Source organism: Asterias rubens, chromosome 14, assembly GCF_902459465.1.
Source record: "Asterias rubens chromosome 14, eAstRub1.3, whole genome shotgun sequence".
In the NCBI taxonomy this organism is placed as follows: domain Eukaryota; kingdom Metazoa; phylum Echinodermata; class Asteroidea; order Forcipulatida; family Asteriidae; genus Asterias; species Asterias rubens.
This window is the reverse complement of record NC_047075.1, coordinates 4,564,725-4,589,634: the sequence shown is the minus strand read 5'-3', so window position 1 is coordinate 4,589,634 and position 24,910 is coordinate 4,564,725. Positions and strand designations below refer to the sequence as shown.

The 24,910-nt window shown below is 43.4% G+C and overlaps 1 protein-coding gene across 1 annotated transcript; it reads right to left on the bottom strand.

Annotated features, from left to right (window-relative positions):
* Positions 1-1,965: 1,965 nt before the first annotated feature.
* LOC117299283 (zinc finger protein 208-like) lies at positions 1,966-14,585 on the bottom strand. The gene is made up of 3 exons (XM_033782771.1): positions 14,367-14,585; positions 9,650-9,733; positions 1,966-9,240 (listed from the first exon to the last, which is right to left on the bottom strand). Exon 3 carries the CDS (start codon positions 9,145-9,147, stop codon positions 3,175-3,177), a length of 5,973 nt encoding a protein of 1,990 aa, XP_033638662.1. The 5' UTR covers positions 9,148-9,240; positions 9,650-9,733; positions 14,367-14,585; the 3' UTR covers positions 1,966-3,174.
* Between the last annotated feature and the right edge of the window lie 10,325 nt (positions 14,586-24,910).

The window sequence follows — 24,910 nt, the reverse complement described above, 5'->3', positions numbered from 1 at the left end:
TCATAACACATGAGGGGGAAATCTGACTCTCGAAAATGGTGATTTCAGGCAAGTCCCCCCCCCCCCCCCCCCCGCGCCATCCCCTCCCTCCAAAATGAAGATGTTTGGTTACGCCACTGACACCTGGTGAACTTGGATCCATAATAATATTATAATAAAATTCATACCGGTGAACAGGTTTGAACTGGTTTGAACAGGTTCGACAGGTTCCAACAAATTTAAACGGGTTTGAATAATATAGGGTTGAACAAGTATTTAACAGGTTTGAACAGGTATTTAACAAGTTTGAACAGGTTTGAACAAGTTTGAACAGGTTTAAACAAGTTTGAACAGGTTTAAACAAGTTTGAACAGGTTTAAACAGGTATTGAACAGATGGCCACGCATAACTAGTAAACATTAGTAACTATAACTATATCAAACGTCGTATACGAGTTTCATGCAAAGGTAAATACTGAAGTAACTACAAATAACATGGTTAACAAAATAAATATAAATTTAACTATACTATCTAAAGGCAACATTATGTTAGAGATAGTTTACTTTTCAGCTGACTATTTAGAAACATAACAAATAAACAAATATCTTGTTTTTCAAACAGCAAGATTAACTTTATACAAGAACTACCCTTGGAAAGTTCCCTACGTTTTGAAAAAGAAAATCTTCTGAAGGGTTGCCTGCACAATCCACGGCTTCAGCTCCAGATTCAGCACAGGCTAGCTTGGCCCAGCAGTCAGGGCCCAATTGCATAGAGCTGCTTAACGGTAAGCAAAGAAAAACAAAATTGTTTAGGATAAGCGTATTTCACAGGTTAGCAGAACAATTGGGCGGCCATATTGCGCGTTTACCATGGCTTTGCATTGTGACGTCTTATACTTTCGTGTATGAGCACCGGATGGTTAGCATGCCTTTATGAAAATGTTCATGTCCTTGCGGTTATTAGCAGCCCTATAAAATGGAAACCGCACAGTAAGCACAAAATCAGCCGCTAAGCAGCGCTATGAAATTGGGCCCAGGGCTTCAGACACAAGGATTCAGACGAGAGGACGGAACCTGAAGCCAAATCCAAAGCCGAAGCCGTGGATTCGACAAGGAACCGACACCAATAATGAATATAGTTTACGCTCGGGTTTTTGTTTTAAAACAAATATTAAGCCCGATTCTTACGTCACGCTAAAGCGTTTTATAGCTGCACGTTACATGAGCAAAAACGTGAACGGGAGCGTCAGAAAATTGTGTCGTTTACTTTGGGCTGACATGCTCACTTTTATGGCGTCTGCACGTACGTACCTGATGTTAAAATTGTAACTTTACGTATTCTAAAACGTGAGGATTTACAAAACAATTGACGTTCACGTTCACGTTCACGCTCACGTTTTTTCCCACGTAACGTGCAGCTAAGTCTCCCTATTATATTAAGCCCGGTTCTTACGTCACGCTAAAGCCAAAGAGAATATTTTTTGACGCAAGAGTCGGAACGCGCTGTTTCTCCACTTGTGACGCGAACAAAAGTTACTTCGATTTCACTTTTACATTAGGTATGACAAGTGGCCGAAAGAAAGAGCTAAAAATAGGTTGATCTTAAAGTGCAAGTCAATCGTAGTCTAAAGTAAAATGTGATTTCACAATACAAATCACTATGGTAATACTAACAATTAATTGTCTTGCGATGGAAAAAAATTAGGCGACCATCTTGATCAACGCTCAATTGAGTGTTCATGAATTTGATTGCTTTGTGAAATCGGGCCCCTTTGCCCATGTTCATACTGCTAAACGGCCGATTGTGTGCTCACGGTGCGATTGCCATTGCAGAAGTGCCGCCTAATAATAGGCACACGAAGAGGCGTGTTAACCTTCCGGGTATTTTTTTAATGAAAATTAATGACTTTTGGGGATGAACAAAGAATTGACTAGAGTGGGATTCGAACCAACGACCTCCGGATTAACGTGCCAGCGCTCTACCAACTGGGCTATCTAGCCCTATATTGGCGGTGTCCCTATTATTTTTGTCAATTTGTTCGGGGTGCCAGTCAGAAGCCAGAAGCCATGACGTAACATTTCCATTTCAAAATGAAAGCGCAAGATGGCCACCGAAGTTTCTTCCAACCCTGTGAACACGCTAATGCTTAAACACATGTGCTACAGTTAGCACGGATATTCTCTCACCGTTAAGCAGCGCAATGAAGTTGGACCAGGGGATCTAATCAGGGGATGGCAATTTGTGACTAGGAATACGGCCCTTCTATGGTACAACAGCCTTACAAAGAATGTTTGAAGATAATTTCTGTGTATAAAATTTAGGTTTTTTTCCATTTCAAAGGTTCAAAGGCAAACATTGTGTGTATGATTATAACACTATTCCTATATCACCCTCTTTTACACTTTTAATGGCAAAATCTCTGTATGTCAAACTTTTCTTTAAAATGTCATTTTCGATTTATGCTGTTTTTTTCAAATTAATGGGAGGGCCGAGTAGACATAGACCCCTTGACATCACAGAGGTTAAACAATGGATTACCGCCACGCACGTATTATAGACCTTTATCATGGTGCAGCCATCATGATTTTTCCCCATTTATATCAATGTAATCAAATCGAGACTGGAAGAACAAAATAGTCTGGTTCCTATTTGCAAAATGATTATAAGCATTCATTATTGTAAATCGCACAAGGAACATGACCAAGATAAAGACAGCATGATACGGGTCTATTCATGAGCCAATGAGAGGTCTTTCTTTTACGTCAGTGAGAGCGCTGTTTGAGCTGGTGACGTCACTCATGTTTATCGAGATGATCCACTTGGAAGACCCCAAGGACCAGGCCAGTCGTCTCCAGGGGGAAACTGCCTCTTTCTGTTTGGAATTGCCCATTTTAAAGAGTTGTTCATAAACCAAACACAGTGAGCTGTAATGAGTGAGTTGTGATTAAAAAACAGTCAATTTTCCTGAAAATAAGACTAGCGAAACACACGGTCCGCCATTTTGTCGAGTCCAAAATTGTGTCCTACAACAGTCATGAAACACCATGTTCTGTCATAAAATTTAACTAAAACCCAGGCATTTTCAAGGGATATATTTGTTTCTTTAAACATTTCTTTCAGACCACATTCATTACATAACAAATGCCTTTCACAGCCCAATGTGTCCAACCCTTAGGGCAACTTGCACCTTTAAGTCTATGAGTTTTCTGTCCAAAACTTTACCATGGGTGATTCTGATAAATGCTGTTGTTTTTCATGCGTCTTTAAGTGTAACTTAAGATTGTAAGCGCTGGAGCATCCCTTCGAGCACACCTCACACTTATGTGGCTTCTCACCCGTATGACTTCGCATATGCACCGTCAGAGAGTACGTTCTAGCGAAGGACATGTCACACACTTTACAAGCGAATGGTTTCTCTCCGGTATGGACCCTTTCATGGTTCACCATGTCCCTCTTCTCTGCGAAGGTCCAGCCGCAGTACTTGCAGGCGTGCTGCCTCCTCTTACCGAAGTGGATGATGCCGTGGCGTTTCAACTCGTCGCTACTCTTGAAGCTACGGGGACATTGGTCGCAGCTGTACGGCAGCTCCTTGCTGTGCATCCGCTCCAGATGCCGTTTTATTTGGACCTTGCGAGAGAAGCACTTGCCGCAGTGTTGGCACTTGAAAGGCTTCTCCTCAGAGTGGGTCGCCATGTGTTGGTTCAGGTTGATCTTCTGGGCGAAGGCCCTGCCGCACTCCCGACAGATGAATGGCTTCTCACCCGTGTGGATTCTCACGTGTTGTTTCAGTCCGAAGGATTGTGCGAACGAGGACGTGCAATACGGACACTGGAATGCCTTGCTGGTGCTAGCCCCTTGGTTCAAATAGTCTGGTCCTGTATCCGTGTGATGCTGGTCAACAAGGTTCTGAGGACCTTCGGATGTTACAACCACATCTTGAACCCAACCACCAGCCTCACTGGGTGGCACGGTCTGGGATACATTGGAAACTTCGAAACTGGTATCTGAATATGAGATCTGGCCAAACTGAGACACTTCGGGCGTTATGGGATTCGTTTCCCCAGACATGTAAGCTTGATTATAGCCAATCTGTTCTGATCTAGCAACGTGTATAGAGATTCCAGAGTCTGAGGAAGAGCAGCCACGGACTAAATGACTCATGAATTTCTCCTGAGAGGTGAAACCCTTTTGGCAATGGAGGCAAGAAGCGTAATGAGCTGTAGAGTGACAATGACTGATATGCAACCTCATTGCGTTGGGTCCTCTGAGTGTTACCTTGCATCGGCTACAGCGTAGAGACACTTTCTTAGCAGCCTGGCTACCAGAGTAAAGACGGAGCTTCCTAGCTCGACAAGCTTTCGTGTGTCCCGCAAGTTCTTGTGAGCCATCAATGAATTTGTCACAGTAGAGACAAGCAAACCGACTGTGATGCAAGGCATTGTGCCGGGAGAACTCATTGTAGATCTCAAACTTCAGTGGACAACAATCACAATAATATAGCTGTTCGCTACTGTGGGATTTCCGGTGGAGCTTTAACACTGCTGGCTGGTGAAAGCTCGCATTACACGTGGTGCATTTAAACTTGTTTCCAACTCGTTCCTGTTGTCCATTGCTGCCGTATAAATCGTGAAGTTGCCTGCGTTTCTTGAATGAGCCAAAGTACCGTTTCCTATGCCAGTAAAGATGCCTTCGCATTCTCTCCACATTGTGGAAATTCCAACCACAAAATGAGCAAACACCTGACTTAGACTTCTTCTGCAAAGAATCAGAACCAACACTTTTCACCAATTTAACCGGCTCTACAAGTATCTCGACCTCTCTGTTCTTTGAGGTAGACCCCAGGTTCATGGAGTTGGCATCTCTGAGGGTTTCCCCACTGTGTCTCAGCTTCTCGTGTTTCTTCAATCCTGAGCGTGAGCGAAACGGCACCCCGCACCACTTGCAGTTGAGGTTCGGCTTCGCACTGGTGTGTATCCTCTCATGTGCATTGACATTGCCGCGGCAGTAGAAACCCTTATTACAAACACGGCAATGGAACGGCTTCACACCAGAGTGTGTCATGTTGTGCAGTTTCAGCGAGTAGCTCCTTGCGAAACTCTTCCCGCATGTCTTACAGACGTACGGTTTCTCACCAGTGTGAATTCGTTCGTGAACGACGCAGTCTTTCCTGAGCCAGAAGCCCCAGCCGCAGTAAGAGCACTGATGTGGTTTCGGTTGACTATCTTTGTTCTTAACCCGTCCGTCCTGTTGCGACACCAACTTCAACTGCCTGTAAAGAATGCTATCCTTTTTCAATGGGGGTGTGGTTTCTGCTACAGGTTGTACTGCTTGAACCTTTGAGCTTGTGGATGGACGGATGCTGCACCGCGAACAAGACAAGTTACTACTGTGATGTTCTCTTAAACCTTCCTTAGACCGGAACCGTTTAGCACAGCTTTTACACTTATACGGAGTCTCGCTCATGTGTAGGACCATGTGTAACTTCAGTGCATAGCCATGAGAAAACCTCTTTTGGCACAGACGGCATGTGGCATGAACAAACTTTTTGGGTTGTTTTCTTTCGTTGTCGCCAGGGAAAATTGTGCGTGGCGTGGAAGCCACACCTGTGGTCTCAATTGAATTTTTCCGACTGAGAAGTGATTCCAAAATATTGAAGCTCATTCCACCCTCCGGAGGACCACTTCTTATCTCCTCGGAGACGACAGCAACCTTGCTCAGACCTCTTAGGAGATCTTGGCCAGAAGTCTCTGAAAGAGAAACAGTTGATGCTTCTTCAAAGCTTTCATCTCCTGCAGACCTATGAATCGACTCTTGCAGACCTTCAGAATGCCTCTTCAAATGCTCTTCAAGCAAAAGTTTGGTCTTGAAAGGTTTTCTGCACAAACTGCATAGGAAACCACATGTTCTCATATGAACTTCCAGTTTTTCGTTTGTGACGAAGGCTGCTCCACATTTGTTGCAAGATTTCTTCAGTTGTCCAGCTTTGTTCTTGCGTCTCCTGTGCCATATTTTGTGACGTTTAAAGATATCAAAGTCCTCAGTTCGCCATCCACAGTAGGAACACTGATACCTTATTGTTCCAGGCATTGGTTTAAATGCCTCTTTCTTCTTTGGAGGTCCGGAAGCAAGAGAATCTTGTTCCTTCTCAGAGCTCTCTCCGTTCCGTTTGAAGAAGAACGGTCCAGAAGGAACTTCCTGGTATTCGACAGAATCCTGACCCTCCATGTCATGTTCAGCAGAAACCTGACCCTCCTTGTCATGTTCGGCCATGTGTATCTCCAACTCAAAAACGGTCTCAAAACAGACTTGACACTTTGTGCACTGGAAACTAGACAGGTGAGACTTCATGTGTTCATCAAGCTCCGCTTCTTCCTTGAACCGTTTGCCACAATTGTAGAATTGACAGACATTTGGATGTCCCTTTAGATGTCTCAGCTTGTGAGCTTTAAGAGAATGCAAGCGGGAGAGCTTCTTCCCACATATGTCACAGGCGTAAGGTTTGTAGCCTGTGTGGGTGTTCTCGTGCTGTTGCCAGTCTCTTGCATTGTGGAATCCTTTACCACAGAAGTGGCACATGAATCTAGCCTGTCCACTGACTTTGTTTCCCTCAAGCCAGCTGTCAATGGCATTCGCGGCCACTGGATCAATGATCCTATTTCTTTTGGATATGTAGCGAACAGTGCAGGTGATTTCTTCCTGATAGGGTTCGTCAGAAGAGACACTGAGCTTCTGATTCTCAGAAACTGCAGCTGGCCTAAACAATGCTGATGTTACCGGTGTCGAGTTGAAGAAGTTTTTAGCCATCATTCTGACAACATCATCGTGACCAACTCTGATGTGATTCTCTAGATCGCTCAACTCTTTGAAGGCCATCTGGCAGAGGTCGCATTTGTTATGCAGGGTTGGGTTGCAAAGCGCTGCGTGGTGGATTCGTTCATGGGTGCGTAGCCTGCTCTTGACCCGAAAGCTCTTGTCACAGTGAGCGCACGAGATTGGCTTCTGCCCGGTGTGAGTGAGCATGTGGACCTTCAGTGTGTAGTGGCGGGAGAGCTTCTTTCCACACACCGTACAGGTATATGGTTTGAGACCGGTGTGTGTGTTTTCATGCTGCCGCCAATCTTTCTTGCACCTGAATCGCCGTGTGCAGAAACTGCAACCGAAGCGTAATGGGTCATTTCCGGCTTGCGGCACTCTTCCCGGTTTCTTTCGCCTTTTGGTTGTCTGCGGCTGAGTTGAACCACTATCTGAGATTGGAGCTGCAGAGTATACGGCTGTCTGTGTGACATCGGTTGCACTTGGAGCAAGGGGACTGAGGGTCTTGAGGTCACTAGCTTTCTGACCTCCCAGATTAAATCCGTCTGGGTAGTATTGAATAAACCTTGCCGGATCCTGGTTCTGATGGAGCTGCAGATGGTCAGTAAAGTCAACCTCCAGAGTGAATGTTTCCTCGCAGAGTTCACACCCGTACTTTTTCATGTTGGTGCGGGAGGCCTTTTGGGTCTTCCTGGTGTGTCCTATCATGTGCATTTTAAGCAAGTATTGGCTAGAGAAGTTCTTGCCGCAAATACTGCACTCAAGTGGGGTCTTTGCAATGTGGCTAGTCTCATGCTGGTGGCACTCCTTCTTGGTGTGGAATCCCTTCTCGCAGTGCTTACAGAAGAATCTAACATCGCGTCTTTTCTTGAGCAACCCTGAGAGAAGACTACTGTAAGTGTTGACGGAAGGCACTACATCTGTTTGCCTTTGTTTCATTGTCGCTTCGTTGTTTGCACTTTGCTTCGTTTCAGAAACATGTGCATCGTTTTCGATGATACGTTGGTCAGGGTCAGCAAATTGGTCTGGCTCTGTAGACTGTTCCATGACCCCAGTGGGGTTTAATTGTTGGTAGGAATCACTGGACTTTTGTTCAAGCAAATTTAGAGAAGTTCCTGGCAAGTGTGAAAAGGTAATGTTGACAGGGAAGGGTTGACTAGCTGAAGAGGTGTCCTCGTGTGTAGCACTCACCTCTTCGGAGTCGCCAGTGTATGAGGTTGCAAACAAATTCGGGTCAGTACTGAGGTGTTCCAGCTGGTGTTCCTTAAAATCAGCCATCTTCTTGAAGCTCTCTGGGCACATGGTGCACTTGTGCCGGCGGATCTTCGTGTGGACGTTCTCGTGTGAGCGCAGGCTACTAGGAGAAGGGAAAGTCTTGTCGCAGTGCTGACAGGTGTACGGCCTCTCGCCGGAGTGTGTTCTCATGTGGAGCGTACGTGAGTAGGTCCTCGAGAAGGTCTTGTCGCACATAGAGCACTTGTACGGTTTGTATCCAGTGTGCGTCCACTCGTGCTGGCGCTTGTCTTTCCTGTCCCAGAAGCCCCACCCGCAGAACTGGCAAGTGAAGCGTACCCCGCGCTTACCACCACCATGGATACCAGAGGGTGCTTCTCCAAGGGAGGTATCGCTGTCTGTAAGGAGACCTGCTTGGGTATTTGATGCAGATGATGGTCCATCAGTGTCAGCTTGTTGATACCCCCATGGCGGTGTGGTGTCGTCATCTGGGGGATTCCCTGGGTTGCTTTCTACGATTGGTGGAGATACCTCAAATGCCTTGGTTTCAGGAATTACGACCGGTACTATGACATCATTGGCATTTTGCTTATCTGTGTGGTCAGGTTGTTTGGGAGGTGTTTGATAGTTCACAGTATAAATAGGACCCTCGTGTGTCCTCTTGTGCTGGTTAAGGGAATGCGCTCGGGCGAACCGTTTACCACACTCGGAGCATTCGTACGGCTTCTCGCCTGTGTGTGTCCGCACATGATGCACCAAGTCCTTCCTGAGGACGAACCGCCATCCGCAGTATTCACACGCAAAGGGTTTCAGAAGAGCGTGTGCGGCCAGATACTCAGCATCGTCTTTCTTCTCCACTTTAATACCGTCCGAGACAGCACTGCTGGAAGATGCTGTGTGGTGGTCTCCTCCCAAGGTGCTCTTCCCGATCGAAGCAGCTCGCTCTTTGCGCACGTGGTTATGCCAGCGGTTGTGGTCATGAAAATAACTTGGGTTAGTGAACGTAGAGCCGCATTCCTCACAGGTCATGACCTCAGTTGTGTCTGTCACAGGAATCTCATTGTCCTGACACTGGAGGGCGTCCTTTTCTGCAGCAGCAGAATTCTCGGGCGATGTGGCCATTTTTAAGACTACTCACATTCACTATGTAGATTGGGCGATTTGTGGTGGGCTTGGAATGACTTCGAATAATCCACTTTTGCGAGATTCGTATTCCTGTGTTATACAAAAACAAAACAAAAGCATTTATGAATAAACTATAAATATAAACAAATTAATGTTCTTGTAGTTTTATAAGCATTGTGTGCTTGTTTGATTGTTTTTGGACTGTGTTTTTTCCCTTAAAAAATCAGCGAACGATTTACCCTAAGCAGAGCAAATGCTACACAAAATGTGTTAAAATCAGTTATTGCAACTCAAAAATCACTATTTGCTATTCAAATGTCATTAGTGTGAAAAGTCCATGCTAATTGTTTTGCTGCATAATTGCTTGACGAAATCGTTCCCCAAAAATAATATATTCTGTACTTCCCTTATTTATAGACCGGTAAAACAGCGAGGCATAAAACTTGAAGTAATAATCATAATTTTTCATATTTCACTTTTTCTTCTTGCAATAACGAACCTTCATGGGTTTATATTGAGGACATCCATTCAAATCGAAGAATCTTCGCACAGCAATCGTCAGTCACTGCCGTTGTACGTTGATCTGTGAAAAAAAGACACGTTCATTTTATGATAATATTACTCAAAATAAATGTTAGCAAAAAACTTACTTGGTAAAGGCCGAGTCACACTGCAGCGATAACGAAAACGATAACGATCACAACGCAAAGAGAACGCTTTCTATTGGCTGAATTGCTCCACGCAGAATACGCCCACGATAATTCAACCAATCGAGGGCGTGCATTGTTAACATTCTCGTTTTGGTTCTCGTTATCGAGGCCTGTGTGACTGGGCTCTAAAGATATTGGACACTATTGGTAAATTGTCAAAGACCAGTCTTCTCACTTTGTGTATCTCAACATATGCATAAACATAACAAACCTGTAAAAAATTTAGCTCGATTGGTCGTCGAAGTTGCGAGATAACAATGAAAGAAAAAACACCCTTTGTCACACGAAGTTGTGTGCTTTCAGATGCTTGATTTCGAGACCTCAAAATCTAATTCTGAGGTCTCAAAATCAAATTCGTGGAAAATTACTTCTTTCTCGAAAACTACGTTACTTCAGAGGGAGCCGTTTCTCACAAAGTTTTATACTATCAACCTCTCCCAATTACTCGTTACCAAGTAAGGTTTTATGCTAATAACTATTTTGAGTAATTACCAATAGTGTCCACTGCCTTTAAAGAGGCCGACGCTCTGTTTTCCCGATCCTTATTTCGTCGCCGATTTCTCTTGTAATTACCAACTGGCGACGGACGTTAATTTCTAAAGGTTACATAGCAAACACTTTGACTCCATAAAATGACCGACGCTTTTAGTTCGCGACGTAAAAGGAAAGCCGTGCAATTTCGAGTGATACTTGTGTGGATCATTATATTCTACTTCTTAAATATCTTTCTAACTATTTGCATTTCATAACAAACGGCTTCAAAGGCTTTTCAAAGACCAATTCGTCCGGTCCAAGGCAACGTCTTCCTTTAATATTCTTTGGGCTTTTCAAAGACCAATTCGTCCGGTCCAAGGTAAAGTCTTCCTTTAATATTCTTTGGGCTTTTCAAAGACCAATTCGTCCGGTCCAAGGCAACGTCTTCCTTTAATATTCTTTGGGCTATCAAACGATGATCTTTTTCATTAGACGGATTTGAGAGCCCAATAAAAGGGGTATATAATTGTGTCGAAGTTGTGCCTATTGCTATGACCTAAGGGATGTTGACGTCAAACTTGAGCTGCTTTGGATGACCTATAATAATGTCCCAGGTGTCCAAATAAATCCCATTTGCCCAGGTGTAGGGATACTTCTTTTTCTTTACAAGCTTGAAGCTCGGACGTTTGGAAATTTAAAAAATAGGGGTGGTGTTTTTTAGCAGAGGATCAAGTTGAAGAGTCAAAATTCCTGTAGAAAGCTTTAAGACTTCTGAAGTTAGCATTTCCACTATGCTATTGGAGTATACATGTATGGGGTACACCATTACATGAATACGTTGCCTTGTATCGGTCGAGTTGGTCTTTGAAAAGCGTTTGTAACCTTTTGTTATTAAATGCATAGAAGGATATTTTAAAAGTAGAATATAATGATCCTCAGTATCAGTCGAAATTGCGTGGTTTGTCTTTTACCTCGTCGACAAACACGGCCGGCCATTATGGGAGTCAATTTTTTGACTCCCATGGCCGACCATGGTAGTTCGCAAGTAAAAGGAAAACCACGCAAATGTGTGTGGATGATTGTATATACTTTTAAAACATCTTTCTATTGTAAACCGTTTGCATTTTATTATAACAAACTGTTACAAACGCTTTTCAAAGACCAACTCGACCGATACAAGGAAACGTGTTCATATGAAGGCATATCATTAAAGGCGCCGGGAATAAATTAACTTTCACGGCCATACAGCAGAGAAAGAAAAACCCAAAAGCCCTGAATGCTGGTGTAATGCATAATGAGCCGAACATGCCGTGAATATTATAACTGTATACCGTATTGTGACATCAATGACCTCGACTCGCGGCTGGTGCAAGGCTAGACTCTCAGAAGAAAAGGTCAGGGGTCACCTGAAGTCTGAGGACATGCTGCCGTCGCTTCAGATGCGTTTTCGATAGATCAGGTTTTTGAGAGTGCATAAAGATTTCAGTTCTTATATTATCAGCTTCGTAGGTTCGAATCCGGCCCCGGATAGGCCTATTATGCCTTTGGATTTTTTCAAAGGACTCTATAGAAGGTACTGAGGATTATAGGTGTATACAGTGTTGTGTACTTTAAATGGCACTGTTATGGACACGTTTGGTGTCAAAGACCAGTTTATTCTCACGTGTCGTATCTCAACATAGGCCCAATGAATAACATAACAAATCTGTGAAAATTTGGGCTCAATTGGTCATCGAAGTTGCAAGAAAATAATGTAAGAAAAAAACATCCTTGTTACACAAATTTGTGTGCTGTGTCAGATAGAATTAATAAAAGGCTTCGCGGAAGTCTTCTTTTTTTGTGAAACAAAATTCTTTTTTTCAAAAACTACGTTACTTCAGAGGGATTCTTCTCACCATGTTCATATCAACAGCAGCTCTCCGTTGCTCATTAACAAGTAAGGTTTTATGCTAATAAATATTTTGAGTAATTACCAATAGTGTCATAATTATAGAAATAACAAAAGGCTTTCGCGGAAGTCTTTTTTGTGATGGAAACGCATGTAAAAGAACCAAGTACACTTATCGAAAAGAGAAGGTTCGCCCGGTGCTCCTAGCCCTGGCTATGCGCCGTAGCACCTTGTAAACCCTTATAAGGTGCTAAATAATTGGGTCTCAGAATTCATCACTTCAATAACCTATCTTTCTGAAGTTTGTATTTTTATTATACTCAGCGCCTTGAGTACCTTGTTTGGTAGATACGTGCGCTATATAAGACTTCGATATTACAACCGCGGACGTAGACTTTCGGATTTGTTTTCTGGAGACTTGAAGTTCTAAAAAGAACTACTTTTTACCTGGGCGGAAGGTGCACTCTAAAAACTCCCGGGTCAGAAGTGACCCGGATTTGGGTCCCAGGGGGCCAGACCCATTTCTGGGTCTGTTTGACACAGAGTCTGTGTCAATGTGACTCGGAATCCGTTTCATTGTGACCAGAAATCTGGTTCAAAGCGGAGATTTTTACTCGGATTCCGGGACACATTGACACAGACTCCGGGTCCAACTGACCCATAAATGGGTCTCCCCCCCCCCTGGGACCCAAATCCGGGTCAAGTCTGACCGGGGAGTTTTTCGACTGAGACTACTATTACTATTACTTGCTTGTAGGATCGTACTGCGCAACCATGGAGTGATTTCTTAAATTGGTCTCAACGTTTTGACTAGCTTGCTCATAGTCATCGTAAAGATGACGATTAGGTCTTACAGTTCTATGTAAGGTCTTAAGTTCTATAGAAAAGTTTGCGGTAACACCATGTAATAACAATCTCTCAATGAGTTGGGGTGGTTCTGAAAAGAACCGTTGGATTAACTCGACGTTTCGATCAGTATGCTCTGATCGTCTTCTGGTCAAGACGATCAGAGCATACTGATCGAAACGTCGAGTTAATCCAACGGTTCTTTTCAGAACCACCCCAACTCATTGAGAGATTGTTATTACATGGTGTTACCGCAAACTTTTCTATATCTTACTTCCACTATGCAAAGTTTCAAATCCTACTTGTCTTAAGTTCTGTTTTGTGAAACCAACCAGTAAACTGTAATTTGTTATCTCATGGTACAGACTTTCGTTCGTGTGAGCTTAACGATGCGCTACAGGCTGACTCTACCTCCATGGTCGGATACCGAAACAATTAACAACCACGAGAAGGCTCAAATGTTTTTGACAGGTGAAAAGAATGCAAAGCACAAGAAGATGCAAAAATACGATGTTAGAGAAATAAGACCCAGAGGTCGCCCACCCAAAAGATGGATGTATCTTGCAAGACTGCAAAGCTAGATCTATCATAAGTATAACAAGATTGATGGAGTTGCCCGTTGGAGTTACGGTGGTTGGAATATGATTTTAATGCGAAAGAAAATACTTGTAAAAACAATATTCACACAATATTACGTCTTCCGCACGGTATTAAAAAAACTCTACACTTTAAATACCACACCCTAAAACAAAAATTGTTATTTTTATTAAGCCATTGGGCAGTGCAACCTATACTAATAACACAATGCCCGGTTTCACTCAAAAAGAACCAAACACCCATTCGTTTGCCTCAAATATAAAAACAAGCAAACTTCAAACTTTGAAGCAACAAAAAATATTGACTGCGCGCAAAATTAAAATGTTAAGTTCTTGACCTGGCTGCGCGCGACCCGGCCGCGGCGTGGCCCTTCACATTACCGTCTGTAATACCATTAGAGCAAGGAACAGTGTACATACACATTATAATACGTACCACAAGTACATTACATTACCGACCCACACACAAGCTACTCCCCATAATTGCTATGACCCTCAAAATGAAAATGAGGGTCACACACAGCAGCAACACACAATATAATAATACCCAAGCAAGGCAAACCTACGTAGACGAGACTACACAGAATCTGGCCACACAGCCAGTGCACAAAGTGGCCCATACATTGTGCACAAACACAGCGGATGCACTGCTGCACAGAAAAATGAAGGGCAATATGACTACGGTTTTGTGTGTGCACTTACCCAACCTGCCTGGAATTTCGTTGTAAGCCCCGGACTATCTGCAACAAAATGTCAGCCCCTGGTTCTGCTACAGCGTCTAAACAACACATCAACATATCACAGAATATGTGACAATTGCTCTGAAACACATATACAGTCGTAGAAATTCCGGTAAAATGTGATTTTCTGCTGGAACTTGGCGAGGCGTTTTTACATGTCGCCCTAGCGTTGAACAAAGGCGTACGGCTGCCCCTCGTATATTTATGTACAGATCGGGTTTACTGCCCTCACTTTTATTATGCTAGACGTTTTCCAGTCGCCCCGAGGTTTTTTATGGTCAGTGCGGCCGCTTACGGTGACTCGTATAGGAGGAGACTGGAAAATGTTTGTAAGAAGACTGTCCGCGCCAGTCTTACATTTTAAAGACCATCTCCCGTAAATAATGTAACGTGTTTTCCCCCAATCATCAATTTGAAAAGTATTGTTTTCTTTTCCCATTTGTATGACCTAAAAATATGACCTAGCGATTTAAGATCATGTAGCCTAAAAATTGGTGTAAACTATGTGTAAAACTGTGTATCCCAACATATGCATAAAACAACAAACATGTTCCACTGTGTAAATTGAGACAATGAGAGAAAAAACTCAAAAAATAGTTAATGGCCTGACGTTTCGACCCTACTAGCAGAGTCTTTCTCGAAGGCAAAGTCTTCGAGGAAGACTCTGCTAGGGTGAGCAAGACTCTGCTAGGGTCGAAACGTCAGGCCATTAACTATTTTTTGCATTTATACTCTCGGTCCATTTGGTTGGTAAGTTGTTTGTAACAGCTAATTATATTTTCTCACAATGAGAGAAAAAAGTAACATTTATAAAAGACTGTGCGAAGCTCCACTCGCACCCCTGCCCCCTGCCCCCCCCCCCCCGCCCGTGGCTTCAATGCGTTGTTTGAGCAGGGTGAGGGTGGTTGAGAATGTACCCCGACCCTCTTGGCTTGGGCGGGGAATCCCCTCCCGAAACACTGTTCTTTTATCGGGAGGTTGAACCTTTTGCAGCCCAGTTCTGAGATAGGCATATTATTGTTATACAAATATTGACTGCTTCGAGTGCTTATAGTTCGTTATGGTTAACTACGACTCCCGAGGTGACACCCGGAGCGTTCTATTTTCCCGAGGCGCAGCCGAGAGAAAATAGAACGGTCCGGGGATCACTGAGGGAGTCGGAGTTTTAACGATAGCACGAGTAAAAGCAGTCAATTTGTTGTATAACATCCCAACAGACTTGTTATCATCCTCGTACACGTAACTTTCGTACGCGCGTTTCAGATACACAGATGCACAACTGATTGGGTTCGAGGTGGATAAAAAGACGTCTGGGTACTGCACGCCGGTGTGATAGTCGTCGGGCTATCACACTGCAAACGATGCACTATATCACACGACCGCCGTTTCTAGTAAAACTATAAGACATAATCATGTGACGCGCTCTAAACCAATGAAAAGTCAGAATATTTGTAAGGGGTGTTCAATAAAACCTTTTATTTAATATAAGAGGGCGGGTCAACGACATAATTTTTGCCGTTATTTGATATTATCTTTCTTAAAGTTTATCTTAAAAGACTCTTGTGTACACAATAAAACTAACCTGTCCAAAATTTCATTTTAAAAGGTGGTTGCGTTCTTTAGATATCGTCGGTAGTCGAAAAAATGCGACCAGCTTTTGAATTTAAATTTTCTTATTATTTTTATTGCACACTGTACATTAAAAACCATACAAACTACATTGTACACTTTCTGGCATTAAAAATATGTTTATGCACTCGCACTCCTTATAATAATGGTTTCGGTACTTTTTGTGACATAAAACACATTGGGTTCACAGATTTTACATTAAACATTATACACAATCATGCAGGTTGAAGATAATGATGGTAAGAAAGCTTCCATGTCAAACTTGCCGAGGTGTGGTGGTTTTCGGACAAAGTGTTTGTGTCCTACAAAAAAATGCAAAGTTTGGGAAATTTAGTCTCATAAACTTAAAGGAACACGTTGCCTTGGATCGGTCGAGTTGGTCTTTGAAAAGCGCATTGTAACCGTTTGTTATAAAATGCATATGGTTGGAAAGATGTTTTAAAAGTAGAATACAATGATCCACACAAACATACCTCGAAATTGCACGGGTTTCCTTTTACCTCGTCGACTAACACGGTCGGCCATTTATGGGAGTCAAAATTTTGACTCCCATAAATGGCCGGCCGTGTTAGTTCGCGACGTAGAAGGAAAACCGTACAATTATGATCGATACTTGTGTGGATCATTATATTCTACATTTAAAACATCTTTCTAACCATATGCATTTCATAACAAACGGTTACAAACGCTTTTTATAGACCAACTCGTCCGATCCAAGGCAATGTGTTCCTTTAGGGCCATTACTCTGCCAAAAGGCAGTATTCCCCGTCCCATAAAAGAACAATAGGGTAATCAAATTGTTATGACTAGATTACTGTGACTTTGAACTCGGTTTGTACTTTCCTGTTTTGTTGTTACTGCACCGTGTGACTAAGCTTGATTGACTTATTTTGATTGAGTGACATTGATAATGGAAGTTCATCTACGAGTCAAAAACAAATCAGTTCCTCTATACAAGAGTATTAACAATATTGTGGTAATTATAAACTTGGTACAAAGTGTGCCCCATCAACTTAAGAAAGTTTAAGGAAATGTTTTGAGGACAGTTTAAAGAAATATTGTGAGAAAAGTTTAACAATGCACGTATAGGTCATATGGATGGTCACAGACGGTCCAGCGTGAACTATATTTTTTTGACTTGCGATTGAACTTTAGAGAATGAAACAATTATTAATGAAACTGCACTCTGTTCTCTTCCATGGTCCTTTTCGAAACCATGGCTTCTGATTTGGATTCGGCTTCAGGCTAGCTTGGCCCTGCGAGTGTTTTGACATTTCCGCGTGCTTTGCGCATACGTATTCAGGGCTTCAGACGAGAGAAAGGCTAAGCCATGGTTTCGAAAAGGGCCTAAACTGTGGCGTTGCAAGAAAGGTTAGTCTTGACCCAAGACGTCGTGGATAGCGTGTAAAGGTCATACGGCACACGAGACAATTTACAGGGAACCACGCTCCAGGCAATCTCAAACAAGAAAATCCGTTCACATTTCAGTTTCTTGCTAAAAATGACAAAGAAATTGCTCGAACTGACAAAGAATCTGAAGAAAATCACGTTTTATTTGGAAGTTGTCCAAGTAAGTTTGCGCGGCGACTTCTCTTCTTCACTGTCCATGTTGGCCAACAGTGTGTGTCTGCAATTAATTTGGGATTGCGACATTTCATACAATGGTGATATACAAAACCGATGAGACCTCCGGAGAAGTTTCGAAACTCCGGATTGTTTTTCCGAAATAACAATGGAATACATGAAAGAAAACAGGAAATCTTCCGTCGGCGTGTAAAGGCCTGTGTAATACCTCATGCTGATTCAGAAAGCAGCGTGTCATGTTATCATTAAAGACACTGCCGTCGATTTCTACCTCCATGATTTCACCAAAATCTTCCTTAATTTAGGATTAATCTAGGACCTAGGACGAGTAAAGTTCCGTAAGGCATGACGTTAGGTCGCATTGAACCTATGGTTACTGGTCCTAACTCGAGATAGAATTGTTCGGTGACACCTTTGGTTTGTCAAAGACCAGCATTCTCACGTGGTGTATCCCAACATAATATGCAAATCTGTAAACATTTGGATTCAATTGGTCATCGAAGTTGCAAAAGAAAGTTTAAAGAAAAAACACCCTTGTTGCACAAATTGATTTTTGTACTTTCAGATGCCTAAAAATAGATTCAGGCCTACAGTGCTAATTTGAGTAAGAAATTACATCTTTCTTAAAAAAACGTTACTTCTGTGGTCCTTTCTCTATGTTCAGAGGACTCGGCCGTTTCTCACAATGTGTTTTTTATCAACAGCTCTGCATTGCTCGTTACCAAATAAGGTTTTAAGCTAACAATTATTTTTGGTAATTACCGATAGTGTCCAGTGCCTTTATTAATGTGGCACATCGCAGCCTTGAATTTGAGAGTTTTCTTTCATGGTGTTTGGTTGTTGGCTTGGTTTTGTTGTTTAAGTGATGCATAACAAAACATGGATAATGTAGGCTCATACCATGTGAAGACGAAATAATGACACTTTGCTCATAAACTGTGTTTAATTATGGTCTCGAGCGTATTCAAACATTGAGACCACCATCTCTCCAAATTCCCATAATAATTCTCAAGTAAAACCCTTTCATTAGTGGTGGCTACGCTGATAAATTGTACACGTTCCCTTAAAAGCATAAAACTTGGCACATGGGTAAAAGTAACACATCACATAGTCCAGGGGCCATCACAACCTCGTATGGCGGCCATCTTTGATTTCGAAATGGCCGCCATTTTTGACATGTTTCGTTGAATATCTCCGTAACATACGGCATTTGTAAGACGTTGGAATGCTTTTGCCTTCTTTTGAGAGATGTAGGAATCCAGTTTCAGTTTAGGACTATCTTTTAGTTAGGGTTAGGGTTAGGTTTATCTTTAGTTGGGTTAGGGTTAGGGTTATCTTTAGTTAGGGTTAAGGTTAGGGTTATCTTTAGTTAGGGTTCGGGTATAGGGTTATCTTTAGTTAGGGTTAAGGTTAGGGTTATCTTTAGTTAGGGTTAAGGTTAGGGTTATCTTTAGTTAAGGTTTGGGTATAGGGTTATCTTTGTGAAATCGATCCCATGGCTAGACTAGTTCGAATCAATGTGTTAGCAGCAGGCATCTGCGGGTAGTTACGATAAAACACTGGACATTTTTTTAAATATAAAACCATGATCTAATCTAGAATTGGACATCAACAAACAAAAAGTTGTCCAGTCTTCCGCTGTCATCCGAGACTTGGGGGTCACTAGACTTAGCGGACATCCGCTCCATTGTCCTAGGAGGCACGGAGACCCACGGCCTGATGTGCGATCAGATCACTCTGATTGTTTTTATTATTTCTCATTGGTTATTGTCCTTCATTGGTTTGTAGTTGGGCATGTTCATACTTGTTACCAGTTGACACTAACAATGACATGCAGTTGTTTTAACACCAGATAAAATTATTACCCGGCAATGAGTATTAAGAGTTTTTTGGACGGTGACGGGTGCCAGTGACCTTCATTTGTTGGCACAAACCACGCACGGAGAAAACAAGAGCGCTAGATGCTAATCATTAATATTGGCTGACTTCAGGACACCACAGCACCAAAAGTTTGACAGCGCGTTGTCACTGAGTTTTCGTGCATAGTTTTGGGACGCTACTCTTTAAAATACAATGTGTAGTGGGAGTATGTAGGCCTTTACCACACGTAGCATGTGCATGCACTGTCAACTTGTTTTTATGAAAAGCATGTACAACTTTTGCAGATTGATTTCAAGCTGAACTACCCGATTTGCAACTCGTAAGGGAAAGACAGTCAGACCAACACTGCAACATCAGACTGTGTGTACGCCACTTATACCGCCAAACTTTGACCAATCATAGGGTAAGTGGACCTACGATGCTTCTTCCCAGTCCATGCCCTATCAACTCGTTTGTGTGAAAAGAAAATGTCAAACCTTTGAAGATATTTCAAGCTGGACTTCCCTATTCGCAAAGCGTTAGATTGTGGAAGCCTACACTACAACGTCACTGCGTGTACCACTATGATACCACCATAGAGTAAGGACCACCAACCTTTGACCACTGATACTGTCATTTCTCACTAGAGACAGGGAAGGACTGTAAGACTAATTGGAACCGATATGCGTGTATAAAGTTTCTCACAGCACGACAGCAGAGTTATCAAAGTTGTGAAACTTTGCAAGAAAAGGAGACAGTCACAATACACCCAAAGGCGTATGGTGTGACAACTATCGGAACTTTGCAGACACTTACCGTTTTCGGTAAAGTGTACAAACTGTGTCACTGACGTATTAGGGTGAGGAGCCGACAGTGCGCACTTACTGTTTCAAAGAGCTATCAAAGTTGAGAACTTTGCAAGAGAAGGGGACACTCAATGTGTATGGTTTGACAACTACCGGAACTTCTGTAGATGAGGCATTGCTACTGTTCTCTGGGATGTTCACAAACTTTGTGACAGCTTTTTAGAGGGTGAGCAGACAATACAGTTTCTGGACCATTATGGCCGTCGCCAACATGATTTGCTTCTTTTGTGTCTCGATCATCTTGATGGGTATGCCAACTACCTCATCCATGGAATTTGAAGGGACACCTTCAAACGTAACTAAGGTAGTGGGTGACACTGCCATCCTGACGTGTGTCATCAAGGATAAAGACGAGGACAACCCGGTGTTTTGGCAGCGGTACGACGGTATGAGCGACCGGCTTGGAACGCTCTCAAGGGACCGGAATACCAGGTTATACGCTCACTACTACCCGGACCTCTCCCCGCGGCTTCGGGTAATTGGGGATGCATCGCGTGGGGAATACAATCTCCTGATTGCTGATCTGACTTTGGAGGACCAGGGGAGGTATGTGTGTTTTTTCATAAACGATGGGGGATTCAACCAGTACGCACCCATCACCCACTTGACTGTGTCACCACTTACAGGTATTCCCGGTACGGGTGTTGGAGCTTCGATCAACCCATCGTGCCAGGCTACCGTCTCGATGCCGTACCAGGCCGTCACCGTCGGCACGACGGTCATGTTTGTCTGCCGAGCGGACGGTCTTCGTGATATCACATTGCTGACTTGGTACGTTGGCCGCGACCACTCTTTCACCAATGCCGGATCGTGCGCGCTTTCGAAAAGTCCCCAGCAGCGTTTTTGCACGTTTCGACGGACGCTCACTCTACGGGATATCGGTAAATCGTTCCGATGCATCGCTGGAGCTGAACCGTTGGAACAGCAAGGGAGCCGGGGGTCGTTCTCGCCTAGCTGTAGCCTCCAACCCCTCACGAGTACGGTCGCAGTGTCTGTCACCCCATCCCCAAACATTGTGCTGAACGGAGAGACGGCAACGTTCTATTGCACGACAACTGTCGACCCAGATGAGGCTCGTTATAAATGGTTTTTGAATGACGAGCCTCTGCAATCGACAACCCCATTATTGATGGTGAGTAGCGATGATCTGAATGATAACATTATAAAGTGCGTCGTAGGAGACCATTTCGGGTATTTAGGTCATGGTGACGCTTTGCTTATAATCGATCATCCCGACGGTGGGCAAAATCCACCACCTGCTACCACCGTTTTATCGACTCCACCAACCACAACCCAAGGGACAGACTCGATATCCGAGATCGTTCATCATTACGTGCAAAGTAACGAGGAATCTGTAACTTTTGTCCAGTTGAGTTTCGATGACTCGAAATTGCAAACGAATACGGTAAATCGACAGATAGCTCTCTTCCCCATGGTGATGGTCATATCGCTGGCTTCGGGTGCGATATTCCTCGCAATCCTTCTCGCTGTTGTAACCGCGTGTGTAATCACCCGAAAGAAACGGGGCGACGCCGGTACGGACGCAAAGATAGTCCAACTGGAAACAGTCCGTCCAGATCCAGGTCGGGGTCACTTCGACAAGAAGGTCACTAAAACCAAGCCGTCCAGAGTGACCCCTAATGTAAAGTGGGCACCAGACTCTTCTCTCTGCAACGACAGCAAAGCCCCGAACGCATACGCGGTACTAGACCCAGACAATGTGGATAATGATTCGTTGAGTAGTCTTGAACTTCAGGATATTGTTAACAGCAGTGAGGGAAGTCCGCATGGTGGGCCAGCCACTCGCTTGGAAACGAACCACCAGCAGAAATACAAGAGTACCGACGGAAACCCCAAAGTTCCCCGGGGTCGTAGTGCCAGTACACCCGGGGGCCATGTGGTTGTTTACCCCGGCGAACGGAAGCCGGAGAGTTACGCGGTAGCATACGCGGTGACAAACATTATCGGAGACAGAAAATGGCCAGGCGTTGGTGAGAACAATGACAACGTCACGTCATCAGTGTTTTATGACAACAACATGATCACGAATGCGCCGGGAGCCAAGGGCATATCCAGGAAACGTGCCATGTCGAGCCCAATTACCAGTCAAGTAACGAATGGAGAGAAGACTACATCCAAGCCATATAACAATCCCAACAATATTAACACAACCTCAAAGTGCAATACACCACGAATCCAGTTCCACGTCGACGAAACGTCAGCGTATGCCGAAATACCTGAACTAGTTGCCAGTGTTGACAAGGACACAAACGGATTTGAAACGAATGGTGGCGCTATTTCGACCGTCCCGGAACCGCCATTCCCCCGCTCGTACTTGCGGAGTTCAAATGCCTACGCCGTCACGAAAGTTGTGTCCCCACCACGAGTAAAGCCGCGTCCGTCTTCCCATGCAGAGTGATGTTCTGATGAGCTTGTACATACCATTCTTGTTCAGATGCAGGAGTGTGACGGGAGATTCAGTCCCTGAAGATTCTGTTAGGCTGCCCAATACTATGGCCCTTTCGGCTTTGTATTCGGCTTTAGGCTTCGTCCTCTCGATCGTCTGAAGCCCCGAAACGCGTACGCAAATCACGCGAAATATTTTCAAAACAACCGCGGGGCCAAGCTAGCCTGGGCCGCATCTTGAGCTTGAACTGATAGCGCCCTCTCTTGTGAATCCTTCTTTGATCCTCCGGCCCGTTTTTTCTCCCATAACGGGGACAGTGACTCTCCAGCGGACGGATCTCTCCATGACAGAGAACTTCTCTGGTGCTGATGATTTGAATGCACACAGCATGTGACGTACAATAATATGTAATGTAAACGATAAGTTAAACCTCTTTTTTTTCTTAAAGTTGCAAGTAGAAACTGTGTGAGGTCAAAATTAATAATGTTGTGATATGGGCACAACTATTTCACTTGTCCTTCCTCCATGGATCTCATAGAGCTAAAGTGGTCATGACACACGATGCAATCCCCACGCAACCAGTTTCAGGCAATGAAAACAAAACTATATATCCGTCCAAATCAATAATATTTTGAATCACTTACTCGTGGATCGTAGACAATGTTTCAATTGATACTCATTGCTACCAAAATGTACTGCGTGCCTCTAGCACTCACATGCACTGCAGTCGGTTGCTTCCAGGTGGTCTGCGTAAGTTACCTTGTGTGACACGCCCCCTATAGTGGTCAGGTTGTCATTCTGTGAATAAACGTCTTCCGATAAAGCGCCCTCTTTTGAGTCATCCTCCTCCATCAACCTATGTATAAATAATTTCCCATGGGGGAAAAAATTAATCTCTGACACCGGCTGGACCGAGTGAAATCCAATGCAATTTTAAAGCCATTTTGAGATAATGTTGAAAACAATACTATTTTTTATGCCATATAAAATTAATTGTGTACATTATGTCTGTTTAAATCCAAACCATTATCTCAAAAACGCTAATGGAATTGTTCTCTAAACATTTAGACCGTTTTCGAAAAAGTGTGGACCATCACAGAAAAACTCCAATGCGCGGAGCCTCATATTATAAAATCCAACTATTACGCCTTTTTTTGTTTTCCTTTTACTGTAAGAACTAACACGGTCGGCCATTTATGGGAGTAAAAAATTTGACTCCCATAGCCGACGGTGTTAGTCGACGAGGTAAAAGGAAAACCGTGCAATTTCGAGGCATGTTTGTGTGGATCATTGTATTCTACTTTTACAACATCGTTCTACCCATATGCATTTTATGAAAAACGGTTACAAACGCTTTTCAAAGACCAACTCGACCGGTCCAAGGCAACGTGTTCCTTTAAGAAACTGAGCCTACATTTCTGTACTATTGAATATTTTGTAACATCAGCATGAGCAGCATTGTGGTGCGGCCTTGTTTGGCACCACACAAAAGGCTCAAATTCAGCTGATTTATATATCAATGGGCTCCTAAATTCTGTTTAAAGGCAGTGGACACTATTGGTAATTACTCATCACAATTATTAGCATAAAACATTTCTTGCTGACGAGTTATGGGGAGAGGTTGATGGTAACAAACATTGTGAGAAACGGCTCCCTCTGAAGTGCCATAGTTTTCGAGAAAGAAGTGATTTTCCACGAGTTTGATTTCGAGACCTCAGATTTAGAACTTGAGGTCTCGAAATCAAGCATCTAAACGCACACAACTTCGTGTGACAAGGATGTTTTTTGTATTTCATTAATATCTCGCAACGTCGATGGCCGATTGAGCTCAAATTTTCACAGGTTTGTTATTTTATGCATATTTTATGTTGAGATACACCAACTGTGGAGGCTAGTCTTTGACAATTTATTACCAGTAGTGTCCACTGCCTTTAATGAGAACGTTTTGGGGTCCTACAATAGAACAAGTGTTATTGCAACCAAGTATCATAACCTGCTGGGGACCTGTGCTTCAACTTTTAAGGAGATTTGATTTAAAAACTAAGGCTATAAATTAGTCGGTTCTAATTGGCTTGGGAATGAAGAAAAGCCTCATGGAATTGGCAGCGAGTCGGGTTGGGGAAAAAACGCATTTTTTTTCCGTGGGTGATAAGCGAAAAT